The 19,221-nt window shown below is 42.3% G+C and overlaps 3 protein-coding genes across 3 annotated transcripts; 1 reads left to right on the forward strand and 2 right to left on the reverse strand.

Annotated features, from left to right (window-relative positions):
• Positions 1 to 22: 22 nt before the first annotated feature.
• Positions 23 to 3,789, reverse strand: cdc37l1 (cell division cycle 37-like 1). Its single transcript, XM_003976798.3, has 7 exons — positions 3,611 to 3,789; positions 2,563 to 2,874; positions 2,358 to 2,451; positions 2,081 to 2,196; positions 1,641 to 1,763; positions 1,053 to 1,226; positions 23 to 816 (listed from the first exon to the last, which is right to left on the reverse strand). The coding sequence occupies exons 1-7, from the start codon at positions 3,710 to 3,712 to the stop codon at positions 703 to 705; spliced, it is 1,035 nt and encodes a 344-aa protein (XP_003976847.1). The 5' UTR covers positions 3,713 to 3,789; the 3' UTR covers positions 23 to 702.
• Positions 3,790 to 8,811: 5,022 nt separating this feature from the next.
• LOC115250238 (interaptin-like) lies at positions 8,812 to 11,734 on the reverse strand. Its single transcript, XM_029838051.1, has 2 exons — positions 9,628 to 11,734; positions 8,812 to 8,876 (listed from the first exon to the last, which is right to left on the reverse strand). Exons 1-2 carry the CDS (start codon positions 11,702 to 11,704, stop codon positions 8,812 to 8,814), a joined length of 2,142 nt encoding a protein of 713 aa, XP_029693911.1. The 5' UTR covers positions 11,705 to 11,734.
• Positions 11,735 to 12,612: 878 nt separating this feature from the next.
• Positions 12,613 to 18,274, forward strand: LOC115250239 (microtubule organizer protein 1-like). The gene is made up of 2 exons (XM_029838052.1): positions 12,613 to 14,018; positions 18,269 to 18,274. Exons 1-2 carry the CDS (start codon positions 13,260 to 13,262, stop codon positions 18,272 to 18,274), a joined length of 765 nt encoding a protein of 254 aa, XP_029693912.1. The 5' UTR covers positions 12,613 to 13,259.
• Positions 18,275 to 19,221: the final 947 nt, after the last annotated feature.

Raw genomic sequence — 19,221 nt, forward strand, 5'->3', positions numbered from 1 at the left:
ACTTACACTCACAATCTGAAGCTGTGTGGACCAACAAGTATTTTATTTCTCAGTAACTTGGCAAACAAACACTATTAAACTCTAAAAATAAAAAAGTCTAGTGCTCTTAAAGCCTCCAGAGTTCCTCCAGGCAACACAAAGGATACTATTTCAAAAAGAATCCTTCCGAAACAAATGGGGGAACATGGAGAAGAATCAAGGATTTCTCCACTTCCGACGTTCATGGTCGTTATCCAAGTAAAGCCGAGGAGTCTGACCGGAGCGGCGCCCTGCGAGTCCATCTGGAGGTTTGTTCTCAAAGCCTGAGCCCGAAACTTCCGTCTTTTACTTGACCATGATGGAAGTTGGTCTTTTCCCCCAGAATAATCCACCTTCACCTGATCTTTGACCATCGCGTGCTCCATCAAGTGAAGTTCAAGAGACAAGGAAGGAACAATCAGATCCAGGTTTTTAGGATTCATTATGTTGTCTGGAATTTGTAATGTTTCTATTTGTGCCTCTCGTTTTAAATATATTAGATTTTATATAGATAACATATGTAGATTAATTTTGAGAGCAAGAAACAACTGCCGTCCTTTAATGTCCAGCATCTTCCCCGCTGACAGTCTGATGTCACATTTATTCCCGGCTCTTGTCCGTCTTGTCTGCGAGTAGTTCTGATAATTCTTCCCAAAGCAGCCGAGGGGGGCGGATCATCAGTCCCTAGGACGTCTCCATCATCTGAGTGTCATCCACTTCTGTTGTGTCCTCCTGCGTGCACGTCCCCGTGCTTGTCCATAGTCCGGTCTCAATGAAACGCATCATGGGATGCTCCGTCTGTGAGAGAGGTTCAGAGCATGGGTGAGGCCTTTGGCACGATAAAACATTTGAGTCTTTATTCTTGGGAAGCTGACAGGCACTGATGTTCATCCAACTCAGAGGATCGTTGTAGGGAACAGCATGTGCTGATCGCCACTGTAAATGAGTAGCTAATTAGCTGAGATTTAATTAAATCCCAGAGTGCGTGTATTTATTTTAACAGTGTGCAGGGAATCATTCTGAGCAGCACTTACTGGAGGTAAAGTAACCGGGACGTCGTTGGGGACAAGGCTGCATTTGATGGACAGCTGGTGGTGTTCCAGACTGTCGTCATGAGTGCTTTCATGCTGCGCTGCATGTTCTTTCACTCTTTGTATGAAGGCCTCCACCTCTGCATGGAAGACTTCTAAGTAAATGTCTTGTCCATCCTGCACAACCAAAAATCCACCCAAAAGAATCCTGAGCAGCTGAACAACACGTGTCCTTTCCCACCGATATTGACACTTTTCTAATTAAACTACAATCCTGAGAAAGACGGGCAGCATTTCAGGCAGATATAAATGTCATTTTCTTCCACTTGAGATTTAGTTACCGACCACTGTCGCTCTCAGATGAGTTTTTACTCAGCAATCCCATTGTTGTTGCCCCCCAAACCTGAATTTAGCACATTTCTGATGCATAGTGCTCTTGTGGTACTTACTTTGGATTAAACAAACAAATATTAGGCAGTTCAGCACCACTGATCTCATATTACTGGTTTAGACTGGAGACTTAAGGTGTTATTGGACCCCCAAGACGTGACAGCAGTGTTAATCCTCCACCCCCCCGATGCGCTGGCTCACCTTGGCTTTGTGGAAGAACTGTCGGAAGCAGCCTCGTGGGTCCTGCTGAGAGTGTGAGGCCACCTCCAGGATGAACTGCATGACCACAGCCTGGTGGGCCACCTGTTTCATCAGAGCTTCTTTCTACAAGACAGAAAAACAAAAAAATTGTTCTTTTCCCACAAACACTTGTTATAACACGTGTTATATATCACGGGGGCATGATGGGCAGAAGCATGAATAAAGCAGAACAGACCTGACTGTACTTGATATCAGGGAGGAAACAGAAAAAAGCACTTTAAAATAACCTTTTTGAACTTAGAACCATCTAAATAATAATGAGGTTGTTGCAAAAGATGTGTCAACATGCCTAAAGCTTCGCCTCTTTTATGAATAAATTACAGTTGAGATGAACTACAGACAGTGCAGAAGCCACACCAGCGCCTTCACTCAGAACATACCCCCTCCTGTTGGAGCTTTATGCACCACAAAATCAAATAGTTGGCCGTTTCCTCACAGATGAGCTGAGGCATGTCTGCCAAGAATCGCTGACTATCATCCCACCTCCGCAACATACCTGACAAAGAGCACACGAGATCGACGCGACTCAAGTCGTGAAGGAAGGATGGTGCAAGTACATCATTACTCTAATGAGCAACACTTTCAATGTCAGAACTATTGCATTCATACAGCTGACACTGAACCAAACTGCACGAGGTTCTTTTGCTTCTCACTCACCAAAATGCTTCAGCTCTTGCTCGTGATTTTGAATAGAGCTCTTGCACTTGCTCCAATCAATTTCTACTTTCTGATTTTGTGCATTGATGATGCTCTGGGTGAAAGTAAACAGAGAATGTTAAAAGACAAAGAATAACAGATATCTTTCAAACAATTCACATATCACATGTTGACAAAAACTTGAAGGAAACAAGTGCAAGTGTACTCGGTCAAAAACGTCCCAACTTCTGACAGATCCAAGAACAGGACTGTGGTGCCCTGCAGGAGCCCCGAGCATGTTCTCCTTGCGACGCCACTCCTCCTCTGTGCTCAACAGCTCTGTAGGGCAGGCCAGAGTCCGAGCTTGTTCCTGTTCCAAAGATTCTGAGCTGTGGACACCCAGAGAACACAGCTGATCCTGAGCCTCTGCTAGTCTCCAGCTGGAGATGACAGACGCTTTCAAACAATGCTGCTGGCTCTGGCACAATGTCAATGATGATGATGATGATGGTGGTGGTGATGGAGACGGGTGTGAGGACTGTGGATGAAAAGAAAACAATTCTTCAGTTCAACAAAAGCATGTAGCCTGGCCCCTACACAGGTGCACACACCTACATGGCTGCTCATTACTTTCTCAGGGTTGTTAACGTTGCATAAATCAGTCGACGGGGTGAGTGGTAATAAAGAGGATGGGTTCTAATGCAGTAGCATCAAGTGTTCTGCTCCTTCTGTGCCCTGCTAAATGCAGCACATCCGAGCTTACAGAGTAGACAGCGAGGCGTCTAAAATAAGTTTCCAGTTGTTTCTTGACTCTCAAACTAACAATAACCACGTCTGCTGCCACCCTCAGGTTTGCTAAGTTAAAAAACAATTGCAGTCATTTTTTAGAGGTTTCGTCTCGTCATGGCGCCGCAGGTTACAGTAATATGGTGGTGAGTATGATAGAACAGTGACACACAATGTTCTGGACACAGTATAGACCATACATTAAAGTGCCGTGTAGATATACTGTGGAATCCGAGATTTGGTAGCATACGGCCAAATACGCCTTTACCAGCAAGTGTGCAGTTGTTCAAAGCTAAGTGCTAAAACGTTGTTACAATGGTTGTGGATGTAGTAGCTAAAAGGACGCCCCGAGGACCAGAACAAGCCATAAACACTCAGCATGAATTCATTTCAATTAATCCCTCATAGGTTTCGAGAGTTAGCTCAAGGAAAACAATAATAGTAACAGTGATGGAAAAAAAGCTTTGCGCATTATGCGGACTTATTACCTTTTGGTGAGGATAAACACCAGTAAAACCTTGTGTTGTTGAAGTGGTCTTACTGTCAGAATCTTCTGTGGAAACTGTTGATTTGTTGCCTAGCCACGCCATTTCTGCCACAGTACCAGGCTGCTTCTGCTTACGCAGGACCCGCTAGCTAATGCTAACGTCTACTTCTATTATTTGGGGTTAGGAATGAAATATTACCAGTGGTGCGATGCTGCCCCCTGCTGACTGTTGTCATGTCCTGCAATCATATCCAGCTGCAAGCTTGAAAGCTGCTTTTTTAGGTCTGAGCTGTCCTGAAGCACTTCTATGCGGATAAAGATCTACACTGTGTCAGTGGTACAAGGTGCAGCAACCATGGTGAATCAGTTATTGACAGTCCTGTCCCAAGGTCTGATTGAAGACACGATCGGACAGTCCTAAAAATGTTTTTACTCAGTCGGTCATAGCTGATCGAATAGACCAGGGGTCGGCAACCCAAAATGTTGGAAGAGCCATATTGGACCAAAAAAACAAGAAACAAATCTGTCTGGAGCCGCAAAAAATTAAAAGCCTTATATAGGGCTCATAATAAAGGCAACACTTGCTGTAAGTGTCTATATTAGCTGCATTAGCCTACTTTCCAAATGATAAGTAGGCTACAAATACATAATGAGCATTCATGATGAAATGTTTATTTTCCCTGCAGCATCCTGGAGAGAATGAGGCACCACGTGGCCGCTCTGCTGTACGATGACGCTTTAAGTTTAACTTCCATTATAATGAGATGTTGAAATTAAATATTTATTATACACATTTATACAGCATTGGAAAACTTTAAGAATGATTGTCACGTTATTCCTCCTACAGAAATTATATTAAAACAATTTCCATTTTCATATTTTTGAAAAAGCTCCAGGGAGCCACTAGGGCGGCGCCAAAGAGCCGCATGCGGCTCCAGAGCCGCGGGTTGCCGACCCCTGGAATAGACTCTCGGTCTTCAGTGACAGAGTAATACCTTATCATACAGATTCTGAGCTGTTGGAGAAGACAAAATCATCATCTGCTACATTTAGAAAATGGCAGTCAGTCAAAATGACCCACTTGGGTTATTTTGGTGCCGTAAACAACAGGAGTGAAAATCCTAATCCAACACCTGTGGGATCACAAAAGAGAATAGTATGACTAATGCTGCATACTGTTTTACAATGTTATAGCAGCCAAGATTAAGAGGGCAGTCGACAGAAAATCGATACATTTTGCGATGGTAATGTAAAGCTGTAGGGGCTTTCTGTGCTACACAGTAAAGCCATCATCCATACCCTCTTTAGAGTTGTGAGCTGCTTTGCCTGGAGCGCAAGCAGTCGAGATGCAATGCCAATGATTCCCGTCCCATTAGGGCAGTAGTCTCTAGAAGTGCCTTTTTTCACTTGAGGAACATCACAAAGATCAGGAAACTGCTGACGCGGCATGATGCTGAAAAGTTAGTCCATGCATTTGTTACTTCCAGGCTGGACTACTGTAACTCTTTATTATCAGGGTGTCCAAACTCCTCTTTAAGAAGCCTCTAGTTGATCCAAAATGCTGCAGCCAGAGTTCTGACAGGTATTGACAAAAGAGATCACATTACTCCTGTAATGGCGTCGCTTCATTGGCTGCCCGTTAAATTTAGAATAATTTTTAAAACCCTTCTTTTGACCTACAAGGTCCTCAGAGGCCTAGCTCCATCCTACCTGGAGAAGGTAGTGATACCTTATCAGCCCAATAGACCGCTCCGCTCTCAGAATGCTGGTCTACTTGTGGTTCCCAGAGTTTCCAGGAGTAGAATGGGGGGCCGGGCATTTAGCTACCAGGCCCCCCTGCTATGGAACCAGCTCCCTGTCCAGGTACGGGAGGCTGACTCCATCGCTACCTTTAAGATCAGACTTAAAACCTTCCTCTTTGAAAAAGCTTATTGTTACTAATTCAGTAGTTCCAGTTACTGTCATAGACAGACAAATTATCACACTTAGGGGGTCGTCTAATCGTTAGGTCACATCTTAGTTATGCTGTTATAGGCCAAGGCTGCCGGGGTCCGGAAACATGATCACCTGACAGGCCTCTGTCACTCCACTGGGTCATGGTTTCCTCTCCTCTCCTCTCCTTTCCTCTCCTCATCAAGCAGACTAGTTATGCTGATTCTTGCGTAGTTTTTCTGCTCCCCCCCTTCTATTTATTTACAGGTATCGCCGCCCTCGGAGCTGCATAATGACCTCCGGCCCCGCTGAAGTGATTGTATATCATATTTTTTGTGTGTGTTTCTGTGCTCTGTGCCTCTCCTCTCCTCTCCTCTCCTCTCCTCTCCCCCTCCTTCTCCTTTTCCTCTCCCTCTCCTCTCCTCTTTCCCCTCCTCCTCCTCCTCCTTCGCCTTCTCCTCTACCTCCCCTTCACTCTACTTCTCCTCTCCTCTACCCCTCTCCTCTCCTCTCCTACCTATCCTATCCTCTACCTGTCCTCCCCCTTCTCCTCTCTCTTTACCCAGCCGGCCATCAGCAGTAGGGTCCCCCTCCATGAGCCTGGTCCTGCTCAAGGTTTCTTCCTGTTAAAGGGGAGTTTTTCCTTGCCACTGTTGCTTGTCTGGGGTCAGGCGCTGGGATTCTGGAAAGCGCCTAGAAACAATTTTGATTGTATAAGACGCTTTATAAATAAAGATTGATTGATTGACACTCTACACTATTTAGAGTGATCACCTGACCCTGTAGGCTATACTAAACAAAGGAAGTACCTCAATGTCCTAGTGTGCACCATATGTACCCCTGATCACTACCGCCAGTTGCCTTATAGCACCTAGTGCAGGATCCTTCAACTGGGTGTGCAGCTCAGCTGAGCTGAAAGCAGTGGAGCTCGTTTCAAAGAGTAGCTGGCTGCTTAGTCTCGCCTCGTCTTCTTAACCACTTGATCTCTTTCGGGGTGGGTGCACACCTGGATGAGTCGCCAGGTCAGTGTAGGGCCTTATGGGTTTGGTGCCTTGCTCAAGGGTAGCTCTGAAGGTGTTTCGGCACCTTATCTAACTACCAGAACACCTTCCATGTTTTGCCTGCACTTTGTGTCAGGGTCCTGGGTGTTTGTTTTGGATTTCTTTGGTGTGTTTTTCCTGTTCTGCCTCCAGGGGGTGTGATGGAGCCTCTTTCCTACTGCTGGCACTGGTGACAGCCACACCTGCTGTCAATTACCAATGACCGGCTATTTAGGGCCCGGGCTCCTGTTCCACCAGTTTTGTGCTTCACTCTCAGGGTCACCATGTCTCCCTCCTTTTGTGAAGAATTGTGCAGGAGTGGATTTTTCCTCCTAGTGTTTGAGACTTCTTTCGTTTAAAATAAACCCTTTTGAGACTGAGTTGGCTGTTTCCTGTTTGCATTCGTATCCTGTTCGAAGTAAACCATAACACTGGGACTTAAACCAAGAACCCTTGGCTTCTCAGCCCATTTCCGAACCGAGTGAGTGACCACTGCCCCCACTCCTCAGGCTGAACAAGGAATAGGATGGACTGGATAAGTTCGGAAGGGTCGGTGGCCACTTTAGAGGCATCGATGTACATCTTTAAAAAGAAGTGCACAGTCAGGTAGTGTAACCACAGGAGAGGACATAAGAACTTCCTTGAGGTAGGTGAATGCTGCCTTGTATTCTGCTGACCACTCAAAGGTCACATTCTTCCCTGCCAGCTGGCTCACTGGTGCAACATACCATGAGAAATCATGCACAAACCCTCTATAATAGGAGCAGAGACCCTTAACGTATCAGTGTTTTGTAGGTCTGGATGGAGACCATCCCTGGACACCACGTGGCCCAGGAAGAGGCTCCCTTGCAATTCCCTGAACTGTAACATCAGTCCTGCTGGATGCTGGAAAGATTTCCCTCAGAAGGAGGTGGTCTGCGAGTGTACCGCTGTAAAGCAGTATATCATCATGATGAGCACCATTATGCGCTGAAATGTGCTCGGAGAGTTCTTCAGACCCATAGGCTGAAAGTCTTTGATCATCACTGCACAGGACATCAATAGTCAATGCACAACCTCCACTGTTCCCTTTTTTTCCTTCACAAGCACCACTGGGTGCCCAAGGGCTGCATTTCGCCCTTACTAAAGCAATTTAGTGGGAAATTGTCACTTTGTACAAAGTTTGCATGAACCGTGGGCAACAGCGCTAACAGTGAAGATGCGACATGCAACACCTGTGCAGTTCAAATCAAATACATGTTTGTTAATGGTGGGTTAATGATGCATTTGGTGATGATTAGTGAATTATGAGGCCACTAAATATGGCCAAAATATATTGCAGAGAAGATGTGGCTAGTATTTATATTCAAATGTGCTGATGAGTGGGTTAATAAGTTGCTTCTTGTTTCTATATAATAAAACAAAAAATGAGACTGGAGATTAAAGTTTCTTGTTACACATAAAAACAAAAGAGACTGTTACATTTGGAAAAAAATCAGTATGGTGCTCATTTCAAATAAGCTTTTAATTTGTTTTAATTAGTAAAGGAGGAGAGTCCAGCTGACAGCTTGCAGAAATAGGACCCTCAGTTTCCTGTACATATTTAGTATTATTTCCAAGTACACTGAAAAACCCCTTTTTGCAAGATACCTACTCTTTCTGGAAGATGTTTATGTTGCTACCCAAACAGCTGGCCCTAGCCTTTTTGGTACCTGTAGGCAAGATTACAGTTTGCACCAGAGGAACAGTGGTCCTCTTTGGTACAACTTGCATCCCCTTCTGTGCAACATTTTAGACAGATGCAATGTCCCTCTTCGTAACTGAATTATGAGTGCTAGAGGTGTGACTTTGGTGACTATTTGAAAGTATTTTCATGTGCGGCAAACTTATGAGATGGTGCTGGAGGTACTGTCAACATTTCAAAAACTTTGGGTGAATATATGAAGGACAGTTAGCCATGGGTCGGGACTGGAAGATGCTTGTTGATATTGGCCAGCAGTTAACATTTCCACTGGAGATCGCAGCCACAACCCTTAGGCCAGACTTGGTCCTTTGGTCTTCTTTGCTGAAGTCTGTATACATCATAGAACTTACAGTTCCTTGGGAGAGTTCAGCAGAAGAGGCCTACGAGCACAAGAAATTGCGCTACACAGAGCTGGCTGCAGAGGCACAACGGCGAGGATGGAATCCAAGAGTCTATCCGGTTGAAGTCGGATGCAGAGGGTTTGTGGCTTCTTCCTTTATCAAGCTGCTAAAGGATCTTGGCGTCTGTGAGCAGGCCCTGCAGCAGGACGATAAGATCAGTCTCTGAAGCGGCTGAAAGAAGCAGTCAGTGGATATGGATCAAACGGAAGGACCCTTGCTGGGCTCATGGATCAATATAAAATATTCCAGGTATGCGGCCAGCGCAGGTGCCACAAGGGGGGTACATACATGCTTGGAGATCCTTAACAAATTGTTTTTCTTAAGACTGGATCTGATCTTGATTGGTTTGCTCTTTACCCCCGAGTTGTTCAATCTCCTTCAGCTTTTCCTCCATAATTTTATTTTCAGACATGGCCTGATCCGAGTCTTCCAATGTGTAACTTGTCTTCTTATTAGGCCATTTAGCTACTTCTGGGAAGTCGCCAGTCTTCTGGATAAAGGTTTAGCACTTCTTTCTTCTTCAAGGTGCGTTTCTTCAGGACATTCTCGTGCCACCAAGAGCTGACCCGCTTAGTAATTGGTGTTGATATCCTTTCAAGCTTCAACAAAGTTTTTTCAACTTCTTTCTTTAGCTGGTGCTCCTTTACAATGTGGCTGTTTATTAATTGGACATATTTCTTTTCTCTCTCATCACATTGCTGAACTGTGGCAGAAAGCTGTTGCTCCAGTCTGCTGATTGTATCTGAATTCACTTTCAAAAGGTTTTGACAATCTTGTAACCTCATTGAGAGATCTTTGTTTTCAGTTAAAAACACTTGCTCAACCATCTCACTGATCTGCGCATGTTCATTTTCTAGATACCATTTTTTCATAGCGACGATTCTTTTTTTTAACTTTTTGGTGTCCGAGATCACAGACATACATGCTTGGAGATCCTTAACAAATTGTTTTTCTTGAGACTGGATCTGATCTTGATTGGTTTTCTCTTTACCCCCGAGTTGTTCAATCTCCTTCAGCTTTTCTTCCCTAAGTTTATTTTCAGACATGGCCTGATCCAAGTCTTCCAATGTGTGTTGGAGTTGGAGTCGGAGCGTTGACATTTCTGTCACGTGCTTCTCCTGAATTTGTTCATTCTCTTCAGCAGCCCCCTGTAATTGATCTTCTAATTGTTGTATCCTCTCATTTATGACTCTTTTCTGGTCCTGGACCTCCTCCAGCTCTTTCCTTATACTTTTATTATAAGAGCTTTCCTGTTTCCAGTTCATTTCTAGGCTTTTATTCTTTTCCATTGTATCCCTTAAGAGAACTAGAAGTTCTTCTGCTTTATCAGTCATGCTTTTTAAGTCAGACTTTTCCTTTTGGTAGCTCTCCTCTAAAAGCAAATTGCCTTCTTCTACCTCTTTGACCCTAATATGTAGCTCTTTTGCCTTTTCTATGCACTGTTCCAGCTCTTCTCTGGTAATTCTGTGCTCAGTCTTTTCCTTCTCATAAAACTCCTCAAAGTGGTTCAGTTGTTCTTTTGTATGTTTATGTGCAGACCTCTCTTCCTGATAGTTTTCATTTGTCCACATATTCTCTTTAACTGCTTGCTGTAATTGGAATTCCAGTTCTTTGATTTTTGCAGACTTTTCTTTGTTCTGCTGATTGGCCTGAACTAGCTGCTCCTGTGTTTCCTCATGTAAAGATTTTTCATTCTCATATTTCCCTTCAAGCTCTTGCTTCTCCTCTATTTCTTGGTTGAATTTAACTTGAAGCTCTTCTATAGTTTGGCTCAGATTCCCTCTTGTCATTTCATGAGCATTCACTTCCTTCAGATATTTCTCCTCTAAAGAAATGATCTTTTCTTCGCCTTGTTGAAGGTTAACTTCTAGCTTGTCTATTGTATTACACATGACCTTGTGTTGGTCATTTGCCTGTTTCAATTGTAATTGAATCTTCTCGATGCTCTGCTCCAACTCTTGTTTTTCATCATTGTGTTGAATCATTTCTTGCTTGTAGTTCTCCTCTAATATTTTTTTCTCTTTCAATGTATTCTGTAACTGAATTTGTAGCTTTTCTTCATTTTTAGCCATCCGGTCATTTACTGAATTCATACGGTCCAGTTCTTTCTTTGTCTGCTCCAGCTCTTTTCTTGTAGAGGAAATGTTACTTTCTTGCTCTTCTATGACTTGGTTCAGGGCTTCTTTTGTATTTTTGTGTGAACACTTTTCCTTCGCATAGTTCTTTTCTAGACAGTTATGTTCTTTTACTAATACATGTAACTGACCTTGAAGGTCTTTTATGCCTTTGTTCAAAGTTTCTTTTGTATTATTGTGTGAAGACTTTTCCTCCCCATAGTTCTTTTCGAGACATATATGTTTTTTTACTGTTTCTTTTAACTGAATTTCAAGCTGTTCTATGGTTTTGTCCGAGGCCTCTTTCATCAGTTGGCATTTAATCATATCCTTTTCATACATGCTTTGTAGACAATTTTTCTCCTGAACCATTTGCTGAAATCCACCTTGAAGCCGTTTCATGTTGACTTTTGTAGTTTTGTGTAAACTGCTTTCTTTCTGATATTTTTCTTGTAAACTATTGTTTTCTTCCAATGCTGTCTTTAATTTAGCATCAAGGTCTCTACAGTCACCCTTAGCCTGGCGCAGTTGTTCAAATATTTGTCTGCGTATAGACCTTTCCTTCTCGTAGGTCTGCTTTAGCAACAAAATCTTTTCAGTTGTTGGTTTTGATTCCTGTTGAAGTGTAGTGATCAGTACTCGATCTTGTTGTTTTTGTTTGAACAACTGACACATCTCCTGCTTTAAAGCCGTTATTTCCACTTCCTTCTTCTTAATTATTTTGGACATGTTCCTGACAGGGTGTTTTTTCTCATCCCAAAGAATACCTATTCTTTGCAGGCGCTCCAGCTCTGTGTCCATCATCCTAAATTTTTTCTCAATATTTTTCTCAAAAGAGTTAAAGTCCTTGTAGTAGGCCTCTGTATGTGATTCCAACAATCTCATTTGAATAGTATGGCAAATCTTGAAAAACTCTTCATCTTCAGGTGGTCCACTGTAACCATCTTTTCTTAAAGAAAATATTTCCAATTTGTTTTTCATAATTGTGTTACCTCGTTCATTTAGAACATGTTTTAACTGAGCAACAACCTTTTTGTATTCCTGGTATTGCTTTGAAATGACCAGAAATAGTTTCTTCAGCTCTTCAATAGTTTTCTCTGCCATCATATAAAATCATTTAAAATGCTGAACTAATTTCAACAAAACAACTTGCTTATCAGTATGTGGTACTGTTTTGAGTTTTTTTTAAGCACTACTTTTAAAAAGGCTCAATGTTGTTTGGTGGCCATGTTTAAACCAAAAGATCAAAGCATACAAACATTCAAAGCAAATTTAAAGAGGTATATTAAGGTAGGTGAGAGCTGACACTTTTGCATTCCTTCACACATTGAATTCAAAGAACTTGTTCCTTTTGCATGTTTCCTTTCTGCCTGAGAAAAAACTACAATAACTGAAATAAATTATCTTCCCTTTGTTCACGACACAATCACACAGAGAAATTATCATTCTTTTTTGACTTTTTAATTATGAGCTATTGATGGGAATTGGCCTCTTTTACATAGCTTTGTATTGACCCATGTTAAATTCAAGTTTGTAGATTAATTGAAAAATCAAAAAAGCCAAACAGGCTATTAATTTGTGTCTATACATACTGTATATATATATATATATATAATACTTTGATGTTTTTATACTTTGATATATTAGCATTATTTATTTTAATAGTTATATGTTGGTATAATGCAAGTGTTTAAAAATTAAGCTCCAAGGAAGTTCAATTTTTGGCAAATAGAAATTTCAACAATGGATGATAAAACTTGTGTTGAGCTGGTACATACCCTTTCAGAACTTAAATCTCTCTATAGTGAATACAAAGTTACCACCGGTCACCTTAAGCATTTATTTGAAAAACATTTTCATTATTTTGCTCATAAAAAAGATGCCGCACCGGACACACACCTTTCAAAATTCTGTGATGAAACAAAACAAATTAAAGATAATGCAGACATATCCCTTCTTCAGAAAAACATTGATGAGAAAATAAACACTTTAGAAACAGGATTGCATAACCTGAAAATCATGGATCCTGTTCAGGAAACTGGAAGTCATTCAATGGTCATCAAACAGAGGGCATACAAATTTAACAGGACAGAGGTCATGGACATGCCAACTTTGAAGAGGGAGAGGGAACGTTTGCTTAAGCTCCATGAAAGACACGAAAACCGAATCACTTTCCTGGTCACTGAATTAAAACAAACAAAGCACAAGTTTGAATCTATGGAAGCAACACTTTCCCAGGAAAGATCTAAATTCACACAAATAAAAGAGGAGCTGCAACGAGCAAACTGCAAAAATGAAACAATGACAGTTAAAGTGGATGAACTACAGATTTTGTTGGAGGAAGTTAAGAAAGAAAAAAAGCACCTAGAGGAGAAGTACCAGAAGGAAAAGTTCAAATGTAAACACAAAGAGAAGAAGACCACACTGCCAAAATAATATCATGACAAAAAAGGTGGAAGAGCTTCAAGTCCAAATAATAGAAGCAATGACAAACAACAAATGTCTAGAGGGAAAATATGAAAAGGAAAGTTCCACATACATGAACACTATAGTGGAGATGGAACAGCACACACAAGAGCTTCAAGTGGAATTAGACAAAGCATTGACAGAATATAAAAGTCTTGAGGAGAAACATCAAAACATCATGTCTGACTACACAAGAAAAAGTGAGGGGTTTGACCAAGACATAAAAGAGCTTCAAGATCAATTAAGGCAAGCCTTACAGGAAAATAAACATCTGGAGGAGAAGTACCAGGATGAAATGTCGACACAAGAAAAAACAAGAAGTGAGTTTTACCAGAGTATAAAAGAGCTCCAACTTCAGCTAAAGCAAGCGGAGAAAGAAAAGAAACTTGGAGAGGAGAAATATCAAAATGAAAAGCATACATACACAAAAACACAGGCAGAATTTGAACTGGCTATAAGCAAGCTTCAGAGTCAGGTAAGGCAAGCAGAAGAAGAAAACAAACGAATAGAGAAAGAATATCAAGATAAAATGTATGTACTCCAAAACAGAAAGAAAGAATTGGAGCAGCTTGTAGATGAGCTTCGGGTACAGTTGAAGTTGTTAGAGGAGGAAAATAAATCTGTGAGGGACAAATATCAGATTGAAATATCCAACCCTAAAAACACAAGAGAGAAGTTGAACCAGGAGATAACAGAGCTTCAAGTTCAGTTAAACCTGGCAGAAGAAGAAAAGGCAGGTCTGGAGGGAAAACATCTCAATGAGATACTTACAAGGAAAGAGTTAAACAGAACTGCAGTAGAACTGAAACATCAGCTAAAGCAAGTGGAAAATGATAACAAATGTGTAGAGCAGAAGTACCAGCATGAATTTTCAAAACACAGAGTAACATGTGAAGAACTAGACAAGGCCAGATGTGAAAAACATACACTGATTGAAAAACTGGAAGACTTTGAAGAACAAAGGGAAAATTAGATGCTAATGAAAGATCTGCAAATCCAGCAGTTGCAGACTAATGAGAAAAAACTGAAGGAGGATCTGCTCACGCTGGAGCACGCCAAGGCAGAGAATACACATCGCATTGAGAATCTCAGGGATAAACTACACGCTTGCGGTGTGTTTATGAGGTATTTGTTAGATACTCGAAATAAGCTGAGGGACAACCTTTCGAACAAAGACAAGTTCTATGGAGAGAGGGAGAAGAGATATGTTAAATTAGTTAATATGCACATTCAAAAGCAGCATGAGGCCAGGAAAAGGTTTAAAAAAAATGAAAAAATCAGCACAGACATGGCCACAGAAGTTGTGCTGTTGGTGGAATGAAAGACTCCTAAGACACAACACCAGCATGAGCAGTTGGGAAGAAGAAACAAGTTTTTATCCAGATGAGTGGAGACTATCAGACATTGGAAAAACCCATACTGAGACTTTTAAATGCAATAAAAATGATTAAAGCTTATTCATATTCAAATGTGCTGATGAGTGGGTTAATAACTTAATTATTGTTTCTACATAATAAAACAATGAACGAGACTGGAGATTAAAGTTTCTTTTTACACATAAACACAAAAGAGACTGTTACATTCGGATAAAATCAGTATGGTGTTCATTCCAAATAAGCTTTTAATTTTTGAAATATTTGAAATTATTTTCATGTGCGGCAAACATATGAGATGGTGCTGGAGGTACTGTCAACATTTCAAAAACTTTGGGTGAATATATGTAAGCGAAACACTACATTTGTACAATTGAATCTGAAGATACTTGTTAGCAGCAAGGTTGAATAAGAGTTCAAACCACAAGACAGAAACAATGTATTTCTTACTTGAGAACTGAACATATCAAAAGGAAAGTCACGTGACAATTTAACTTGTCTTCTTATTACCGTATTTTCACGACCATAAGGCGCACTGTATTAAAAGGCACAGTCTCAGTTATGGGTGCCATTTCTGTATTTAAAACATACACAAGGCGCACCGTATTATTAGGTGCATGCTGAAACATGCAGTAAAAAATGACAACGGAAGTAAAACAGTAAGTTTCGACACATTTATTGAACAAAATATTCATTCTTCCGCCACAAAACCATCAAAGTTTTCATCTTCTGTATCTGAATTAAACAGCTGCACTATTTCAATGTCCAACATCGCGAATTCCTCTTCTTAATCATCTGAATCGGACTCACTGACCGGTTCCGGTTCAGTGTTGATTTTGTGAAAGCTCTTACAATACATGAAGACGGTATCATAGCCTGTGCGTCTACAATCCACCCGCATATGGTGGCATAACTTGCCCGCCGCTGCCTCATAGTCTTTGTGAAGGAGTGTTCGCCTTCCGTCTTTCAGCGCTCTGTCTGTTTCCGTGGCAACCGAGAACCACGGTGAACGACGACTTCTCGTGCCCCGTTGTGCGTATTGCCACCGTGCCGGTCCCTTTTTCGCCACTTTGTGGGTCAAAGGGATGTTAAAAGTCAGAGGGATCTCATCCATGTTGGTGATGTGGCTGCGCACGGTTATCTTGTCGCGGCAGTAGGTGCGGAAGATGGCCACCCTCTCCTGGTAGTCCGGGGCAGCCGCTGGGCAACAGTTGTCCTTGCGCGTATGGAGAGATGACGCCTCCTCATAAAGCGAAAACACTAAGATTGCTCGATTGCCATTTTCAGCCGCATATTATCTGAATTCACTTTCAAAAGGTTTTTACAACCTTGTAACCTCATTGAGAGATCTTTGTTTTCAGTTAAAAACACTTGCTCAACCATCTCACTGATCTGCGCATGTTCATTTTCTAGATAGCATCTTTTCATAGCGACGATTCTTTTTTTTAACTTTTTGGTGTCCGAGATCACAGACATACATGCTTGGAGATCCTTAACAAATTGTTTTTCTTGAGACTGGATCTGATCTTGATTGGTTTGCTCTTTACCCCCGAGTTGTTCAATCTCCTTCAGCTTTTCCTCCATAATTTTATTTTCAGACATGGCCTGATCCGAGGCTTCCAATGTGTAACTTGTCTTCTTATTAGGCCATTTAGCTACTTCTGGGAAGTCGCCAGTCTTCTGGATAAAGGTTTAGCACTTCTTTCTTCTTCAAGGTGCGTTTCTTCAGGACATTCTCGTGCCACCAAGAGCTGACCCGCTTCGTAATTGGTGTTGATATCCTTTCCAGCTTCAACAAAGTTTTTTCAACTTCTTTCTTTAGCTGGTGCTCCTTTACAATGTGGCTGTTTATTAATTGGACATATTTCTTTTCTCTCTCATCACATTGCTGAACTGTGGCAGAAAGCTGTTGCTCCAGTCTGCTGATTGTATCTGAATTCACTTTCAAAAGGTTTTGACAACCTTGTAACCTCATTGAGAGATCTTTGTTTTCAGTTAAATACACTTGCTCAACCATCTCACTGATCTGCGCATGTTCATTTTCTAGATAGCATCTTTTCATAGCGACAATTCTTTTTAAAAACTTTTTGGTGTCCGAGATCACAGACATACATGCTTGGAGATCCTTAACAAATTGTTTTTCTTAAGACTGGATCTGATCTTGATTGGTTTGCTCTTTACCCCCGAGTTGTTCAATCTCCTTCAGCTTTTCCTCCATAATTTTATTTTCAGACATGGCCTGATCCAAGTCTTCCAATGTGTAACTTGTCTTCTTATTAGGCCATTTAGCTACTTCTGGGAAGTCGCCAGTCTTCTGGATAAAGGTTTAAGGATAAAGGATAAAATACTTTATTGATCCCACATCGGGGAAATTGCACGTTACAGCGGTAGCCCGTGGTGTACAATACAGAAAAATACTAAAAGGAAAAATAAAAATAAAAAGACTCTTATGTTATGTACATTGCTATGTACATTGTACAGTATATACAGAAATTATTTAAAAAATTATGTACAGGAGTTTTGGACAGCGTCAAGACAAAAAAAAAAAAAGGTGCAAATGAGATGTGCAAATAAGACATTCCAGAGGTAGTTATGATTAGTTAGTGCAAATATGCCAACCCTGGGTTATTGGTGCTACAATTAAGTGTTGTGCATGTTGAACAATCTGACGGCAGTTGGCTTGAATGACCTGCGGTAATGTTCCTTTTTACACCGTGGGTGTAACAGTCTGCTGCTGAAGGAGCTGTTTAAGGCCCCCACAGTCTCATGTAGGGGATGAGAGGGGGTGTCCATAATTGATGTCAGCTTGGCCAACATCCTCCTCTCACCCACCTCCTCAATGGAGTCCAGAGAGCAGTCCAGGACTGAGCCAGCCCGTCTGACCAGCTTGTTGAGTCTCTTCCTGTCCCTCTCTGAGCTTCCACAGCTCCAGCAGACCACAGCGTAGAAGATCACCGATGCCACCACAGAGTCATAAAAAGTCCGAAGCAGTGACCTGCACACTCCAAAGGACTTCAGTCTCCTCAACAGATGAAGACAACTTTGGCCCTTCTTGTACAGGGCGTCTGTGTTACGAGTCCAGTCCAGTTTATTGTTGAGATGAACACCCAGGTATTTGTACTCCTCCGCGATCTCAATGTCCAAACCCTGGATGTTCACGGGTGTAATGTGAGAAGCCTTCCTACTGAAGTTGATCACCACCTCCTTTGTCTTGCTGGCGTTGATGCGCAAATGGTTCAGTTCACACCAGGCGACAAAGTTGGTGATGACCTCCCTGTACTCCAGTTCGTTCCCCTCAGACACACGTCCAACGATGGCTGTATCATCGGAGAACTTCTGGAGGTGGAAGCTGTCCGAGTTGTGGCTGAAATCCGATGTGTAGAACTGTACCCTGCGGGGCACCCGTGCTGCAGACTACCACGTCGGACTCACAGTCACGGAGCCTCACGTACTGTAGTCTGTTGGTGAGGTAGTCGGTGGTCCAGGCAGCCAGGTGACAGTCGACTCCGGCTCCCTCCATCTTCCCTCTCAGCAATGATGGCTGGATTGTGTTGAAGGCACTGGAGAAGTCAAAGAACATGACTCTCACAGTGCTCCCGGTGCTCTCTAGGTGTGAGAGTGACCGGTGCAGTAAGTAGATGACCGCGTCATCCACACCAATGCCAGGTCAATATGCAAACTGTAGAGGGTCCATCTTGCTGTCCACCAGCTGTCGGAGGTGGGTGAGAACGATCCTCTCCATGGTCTTCATCAGGTGAGAGGTTAAAGCCACTGACCTGAAGTGGTTGGGCTCCCTGGCGTGCGCAGTCTTAGGAACCGGAACCACACATGATGTTTCCCACAGTAGTAGGCTCAGGTTGAAGATGTGCAGGAGTACTCCACATAGTTGATCTGCACAGTCCTTGAGTAGTCTGGAGTTGATGCCATCAGGGCCAGTAGCTTTCCTTGTCTTGGTCCTCCTCAGCTCCTTCCTCACCTGATCAGCCGTAATGGAGAGGCGAGGTGTGACTCCTGGTGGGTGAGGACGGGGGTTGGACTGGGAGGGTCGATCTGGCAGGGGGTGGAGGGAGGTGGCGTGGTGTGAGGAGAGAGCTGCCAGTGCCGGAGGCGTTACGGGGGGAGAGGGGTGATGTGACAGCAATGTTGTTTAGCACTTCTTTCTTCTTCAAGGTGTAGCTCCACTCTGCTGATTGTATCTGAATTTACTTTACAAAAGGTTTTGACAACCTTGTAACCTCATTGAGAGATCTTTGTTTTCAGTTAAATACACTTGCTCAACCATCTCACTGATCTGCGCATGTTCATTTTCTAGATAGCATCTTTTCATAGCGACGGTTCTTTTTTTTTTTTTTACTTTTTGGTGTCCGAGATCACAGACATACATGCTTGGAGATCCTTAACAAATTGTTTTTCTTGAGACTGGATCTGTCTTGATTGGTTTGCTCTTTACCCCCGAGTTGTTCAATCTGCTTCAGCTTTTCTTCCATCATTTTATTTTCAGACATGGCCTGATCCGAGGCTTCCAATGTGTAACTTGTCTTCTTATTAGGCCATTTAGCTACT

Source organism: Takifugu rubripes, chromosome 6 (assembly GCF_901000725.2).
Source record: "Takifugu rubripes chromosome 6, fTakRub1.2, whole genome shotgun sequence".
Taxonomy (NCBI): domain Eukaryota; kingdom Metazoa; phylum Chordata; class Actinopteri; order Tetraodontiformes; family Tetraodontidae; genus Takifugu; species Takifugu rubripes.

Bases quoted from the DNA above. Each gene is read 5' to 3' on its own strand.
- LOC115250238 (XM_029838051.1), bottom strand. From the start codon at position 11,704: ATGAGATTGTTGGAATCACATACAGAGGCCTACTACAAGGACTTTAAC. The intron at 8,877-9,627 runs GTATGTCTGTGA...TGCTTCTTTCAG, and splicing joins TGTTAAGGATCTCCAAGCAT to CCGCTTCAGAGACTGATCTT.
- LOC115250239 (XM_029838052.1), top strand. From the start codon at position 13,260: ATGACAAAAAAGGTGGAAGAGCTTCAAGTCCAAATAATAGAAGCAATG.
- cdc37l1 (XM_003976798.3), bottom strand. From the start codon at position 3,712: ATGGCGTGGCTAGGCAACAAATCAACAGTTTCCACAGAAGATTCTGAC. The intron at 1,227-1,640 runs GTGAGCCAGCGC...TTGGTTGTGCAG, and splicing joins AGTTCTTCCACAAAGCCAAG to GATGGACAAGACATTTACTT. The intron at 817-1,052 runs GTAAGTGCTGCT...CCTCTCTCACAG, and splicing joins TCCCGGTTACTTTACCTCCA to ACGGAGCATCCCATGATGCG.